Here is a 5987-nt window from a genome sequence, read left to right as displayed (position 1 = left end):
TATAGGGATCCATCTGCGCCTTGACAACTGTCTGCCCCTATCGGCCCCCCCACGCCGCCACCACCACCACGATCCCAGCAGCCAGACAGTGCAGGCCCACATGCCAGGCCTCTGTGGCTCCAGGGTGCTAAGACCCTCTGAAAGGCAGCCTGAGGTCCGAGGGGTTTGTTAACAGCCCAGGCCAAATCTACTGGCATTCAAACTAACACACACACACACACACACACACACACACACACACACACACACACACACACACACACACACACACACACACACACACACACACACACACACACACACACACACACACACACACACACGTCGGCAGGCGAGAGGCCAAACGTTACGAAACATGATGGATGAATGAGGGAGAGGCATCTTGTACTTCCTTGTCCTGACTAAGGGCGTGTTGCTGTACTTCTCATGCAATCCTGAAAAGAAACCATGGTTTGCGGAAGTATGAACGTAAATCAGAATATAGAATGGAAATTAAAAGTTGCCACGAGCAGCAGGAACACTTTGGTTCCCGTAAAAAATAAAACGCGAACTTTAGAGGAATAACTAAATCCAAATAATGAAGCACTGTCTTCCATTTATCACCTGGTACCTGGACGAACGCCACAGGACTTCAAACAACCATGCAGACTGGCTCATTTCAGCGTCAATCAGAGCTCAAAAACTAAGACTGATATGAGATGAGAACCCTGCAGCACTCTCCTCTGAGAAGTCTATCCCTATACCCCAAAAACATTATGTGTAGACATACCAAAAACCACAACTACCAGTTATGACAGCCCTTTGTACGCTTACTCTCACTCTTGGTTGGTCAACCCTTGGAAACCGAGAAGTTCTTCCAAAAATACAACGATTTCTCTTTCCATTTACAAAGTACAACGTGGGTTTGAGCTGGTGTTACCTGGAGACGAGGAGGTAGAACATCCCTAGGGACATGAGGGAGATGCAGACGTGGAAGGAGACCCCCACGGCCCCGTACTCCTTAAAGACCTTCTTCAGCTGCTGGGCCTTGCTGGGCCTGTCCGGCTCCGGCTCCATCCCCTCCGGCCCAGTCGGGGAGGCGGGCGACGGAGAGGTCAAGGGCCCCTTCGAATGCTGCTCTTCCTGGGAGAGAGAGGAGAAAGAGAGACAGAGAATATTAACATACTCTTTTAGAGGACAACAGACTCACACACAAAAGCCTACAAAAATAAAACGGAAAGGGAGAGAGGGCTGATTCATTCAAAGTCGGCTCCTATACAGGCGAGTAGTGAGGAGGGAGAGAAAGAACGGAGACAGAACGAGACAATCAGAAGCTAGACTTAATGGAGAGAATGGGTAATGGGTGTGAATGGCGGGGCAGAGTGACAAATGGCCACGTCTTCTCACGGCATACAAAACGGGATGGTATTAGCATTAGCATGGCGCATTAGCATGGAAAGAGGGATCTCTCTCACTCTTTTTCTCTCAAACTGTCGCCAAGGGGAGGGGACCTAAGGCTCCACGAGGTGATAAGTGAAGCTCACACCCATTTTCAACCACAGAAACTCGACAGAGGTCAAGCTGTTTTGGGGGGGGGGGGGGGGGGGAGTCGTTTTTTTTAAAGTCGAAGCCACAGATTAACATAACCATTGACATTTGTGTTTCTCCTATTTACTAAACAAACACTGAAAACAGCTATCGGCTCATTATGTTTAACTCTAGTCCCCACAACAATAACATCAGAACAGGTCATTTGAAAGCATGTGTACTAAATAGCAATCCTGAGAATGTGTACAAATATTCCATTCATCCGATGTCAACACAGTTTACCAGCGCCTGAGTCCAGATAGACACGAGACACTTCAACGTTGAGGTCATCTGACTACCAGGCCAAACAAAGCCTGGACCCTCGAGTGCTTCCTTTATCCAACAAACAGGCCAGACGACTCTATTGAGTCAGGACTGAATCAGCTGATAACACACAGACTGGTGTCTTTGGACGTTTGAATCAGTCACTTGAGACACGCTGACACAATCAGACACATATAGACTCTCGCTCTCAGTCTCTGGACGCCTCTTGGTCAACTCCAGCGCTCCCTCACGTGCGTCGTTCGTCCATCCTTCTCTCTCGCTCTTTCTCTCTACTACAACACACCAAACATTAGGAACGCACTGAAGGTGTTAAAAAAAACAATGTATAAGTAGATAGGATGCCCCGTGTCAGTTGGTCGTGCAACAGTATTGAAATATTTTGCATTGAGATATGGGTCAGTTAAAAGAGATAAAAAAAATGATTATATTAAATCTCATTCTGTCTACAATTTTAAAAGGCAGAGGACAGTTATTGAGCATGTCAACATTATTTTGGCTCCGTTGGTCTGGAACCGTTAAAAGTTGAACCAATACATTTCTCTTGTAGAAACTAACAGCACTACCTCCATGAATTCTCAATGGTCTGTTTTGATTTTCGCAAAACGATGCCATGCCTTGCTATTTGCCCGGGAAATACAGAGGTAGTTTAGCCCAACCCAAAGACCTGTGTACTCCATTCAGAAGCAAAGCCCAGGGCAGCGTGTAATATGTTTAAGTCACTCCTGTTGAAGGCCAGTGACCTCCACATCTAGCCTCAAAGGGAATAACATAGCACTGTAAAACCTGTTCTCTCTAATAAAATACCTGCTGCTGTATAAACCCCCCTGGCACGGCATGCCAAGAAGTGAATTATTTGCATGAGTGCCCATAAACCTGTATGACAGCTTTATTGTTAAAAACTAGCAGGGGGGATAGAGGCCCGGGGGATTGGATTACTATTCATACATACACGTCACTAAAATAAATGAATACAAAAATATGCTTTGAAGGTAGGACAGCCAATTTTACCCAGCAAAAAGAAACACACTCTATTCAGATGAATGGTGTTCTCATTTGAATACACCAAACGGACGTTTGCCTGTTTCCCGTCATGTTTGGATATGATTCATAAATATGCAATTCAATATGACAGAGTAAGTGGTTTCAGAACCCTGTATCCCTGGTGTATTCAGGCCTAGCACCTAGCTCAAGGTGGAACATTCCGGGGGGGGGGGGGGGGGGGGGGGGGGGCTATTGCATATTTAACCAAGGGTCCTCATTTAGCGCTGGTTTGATCGACCAAGCTTCCTAGACACAACCTATACATCATCCCGCCCAGCTTCAACTTGCTTCAAGGGGTAGTCCTTTAAGGTGCCTGCCCACTGCCCTGAACAAACACCGCTGTCACACCCATTGATGGCTGATTAGGTTTTGTGTTGGCGGCTTGGTGCCCATGTTGACTCGTGTTTGCCCACAGTCTAAAAGCGCCGGCGGGTGTATCGTTTGTTGGGGCAGTGTGAAACTGCCTTTAACAGGAGGGAAGCTTGTATAATTAGCTAATAGGGAATATTATGAATAGCCATTAGGGAAATTAATGGTCCAGACATTTCGCTGAGTCATGGTGTCAGACATGCAATGCTAAGCTCAAAGCTAACGTGTCCACAGCATGTTCACAGTGACCTCTGGGGAGCGGAGGAAGGACAATGTGATGAGTGGTACTCCCCAACGCGGGGCCATCCTGTGGTCATGCAGTACGCCTACTCCATTACAGTTATCACATTACAACTAACCAACCCTAAATGCAATTAACCCTTCATTCATAAGTCGAGTCTATTGATGTTCTTAGGATTGATTCAGCATCAGGGAGGTTTTCGGCAGAAATAGAAGCAGTAGGTCAATATGTAGTGCTAGTGGCGGCCAGCCAAGGTCACCTCTTTCGAAAGCGATCTACATTCCTTCAGAGACGTAACAGGAAGTGGGACACGCAGCCGCAAGGAACTATTTTAGGTAAAACACTGAGGCCAAAAGCCTAACCACATTTAGGACTCTCCCCTCTACAGTCCCGGACTGGCCATCAGTGTCTCCTTGGAACAGGACATCTGAAACCACTGGGGAAACCACAATGTACAGTCCCGTCCATTCCTTCACTCTCCGCTCAAAAATGTCTGCAGAGCCCAGGATGGAGGCCAGGCGACTCCAAAGGCTCCCAACAATGGACAATAGGGTGGCTGGCGTTAGGGGAGGAGGGGGTGAGCAGGCCTTTGGCTTGAGGGGGCAGGCTGGGTCGAGGAGGGCAAAGCTATAAGCAAAGGCAGGCAGCCGCTGTGGGCGGGTCATGTGAGAGAGCCAGAAAGGACTCCGTGCCACGGGGAGGGCTTGTTGCGGGAGAGGAGAACAGTTGGGCTGCTGTGTCTGATAACAGCTTTTCATGGATGGAAGAGAGAATAACACACACACACACACACACACTATTTCGCAAGTTAGACATAACATGCAAACCAAGGAATGTTGTCGTTCCTCCTAAAACACAGGATGTTATTTCTCATTGTATAAAATACTTTATTATAATTGCATTTTAATTCGTGGCCCCATTGGGCCTTACAGACTATTACTAGCTTTTATTTCGTAGTAGGCTTTCATCATTATTTGACTTCATTTTTTCTTCTTCATAAAGCAGTCAGCATCTGTACCATAAATAAGTTCTGGTTCCAGCCCTGAAAGAATAAGATATATCAACCAACCAGTAGTAGAATGTGGATATGCGATACTGTTCCGACTCCTACTTCATGTAGGCATACCTATAGTGCAAAGTGCTTTGTATGAACAGTGCTTTCCATGTGATTTCGTTTTGTAACACGACAACTCGACGTCATGCTTCTTGCGTAACGACCAGAGAATAGCAGTGCAGAAAGGGCTTGATCGTCCGTCTGCTTATTGCTATATTACGGTCTGCTGTTCAATTCTGGCGCCACTGCTTTCCAGAAACGGATGTCTGAACTTGATAACCCTCAATGAGTTTAACCCCTAGTGGGAGTCAACACCTGTTTAAACATTGTTAAATTAAGAGACCACAGGGTTAGTCAAACAGCCCACCAGGAAGGTAGAGAGAGTGCGTGTGTGTGTCTTGTCATTTACCCCTTTGTTGTCCGTTTCCCCGGTTTCTTGCCCTGGTTTCTTCGCGGCCGCCGCCGTTGAAGAGGCTCGAGTCTGCACGGTCATAGCGGCTCCGAGCGGGCTGCAGATCGTCCCGCCATCCCAAAACAAACCACGATCAACTACTTCTGCTCTCATGGCCGAGCACCTGTTAGCTAACATAGGTATCTGCTCGTCCCCTTGTGCTCCATAAGTCACTTTTGGTAGGCTTCTGTGGAGATGCGATGCAATGGTTACCTTCCGATTCAATCGTGTTAAGTCCGTGGTTATGAAAGGTGACGACGAGTCCCATTTTTTGATAGTAATGTAGGTTTTCTCGCTGCGGGGCACAGTTGAATAATCGAGATTAGCGTTCGATGTCGACAGCGAACGGCGATCATGTAAAACGTACTTATTAGGTAACGTCCACGTTATGTTCCTCGGTCTGTTTGCTGTGCATGGCACCAAAGCCGATGATTTGAAAGCTTGATCTAAAGGCGACAGCGACAGCCTCGCTCCGCGACAAAAAAACATGATGGTCCTCGTAGACCCTTCGACGCAATCCCCCGAAAATCAGATAATTATGAAGAAAGTTGAGAAACTGGAGAGGAGAGGCGAATATATAAGTTCAAGCTGTACACACATGCTCCCCCCTGGTGCCCTCTCTCATCTCCGCGTAGTCGCCACAGATAGACATCGACAGCCAATAAGGTTTGACGCGCGGTAGCAAATAATGTTTACGCACGGAGCAGGGGAGGGCGCTTACTTAAAGGTGTAACCGTTTCATTATGGAGAGGCCCACGTTGGATCCCAGTAACACGATTACATAGCCCTATGTATCCAGGCTTTGTAATGGTATTTAACAAGTCCCCAAAACTCGAAAGAAAACCTTTTGTTTTATTAAATGTGGTACAACTCCCCTTGAGTATCCTAAATATTCCTTATCTTTGTATGATTGGGAGGATCTTGATAATGATGAAGACACAGGAGAGGTTATTAAAATAAGATTCAGTTGTGAGAATCAC

The 5987-nt window shown here is 46.9% G+C and overlaps 1 protein-coding gene across 2 annotated transcripts in view; it reads right to left on the bottom strand.

Annotated features, from left to right (window-relative positions):
- The window catches only part of fam210b (family with sequence similarity 210 member B), a 7689-nt gene extending 2011 nt beyond the window's left edge, over positions 1 to 5678 (bottom strand). The window contains exons 1-2 of one of the 2 annotated variants that reach the window (XM_060069319.1): positions 4966 to 5678; positions 920 to 1122 (exon numbers count right to left, since the gene is read on the bottom strand). In XM_060069319.1, the coding sequence (XP_059925302.1) occupies positions 920 to 1122; positions 4966 to 5496 (734 nt within the window). In that variant the 5' untranslated portion in view covers positions 5497 to 5678. The other variant, XM_060069318.1, reaches the window with a different exon arrangement.
- Positions 5679 to 5987: the final 309 nt, after the last annotated feature.

This window comes from Gadus macrocephalus, chromosome 13 (genome assembly GCF_031168955.1).
Source record: "Gadus macrocephalus chromosome 13, ASM3116895v1".
Taxonomy (NCBI): Eukaryota; Metazoa; Chordata; class Actinopteri; order Gadiformes; family Gadidae; genus Gadus; species Gadus macrocephalus.
Note: the sequence above shows the minus strand (reverse complement) of the source record. Positions and strands in the feature narration are given on the sequence as shown.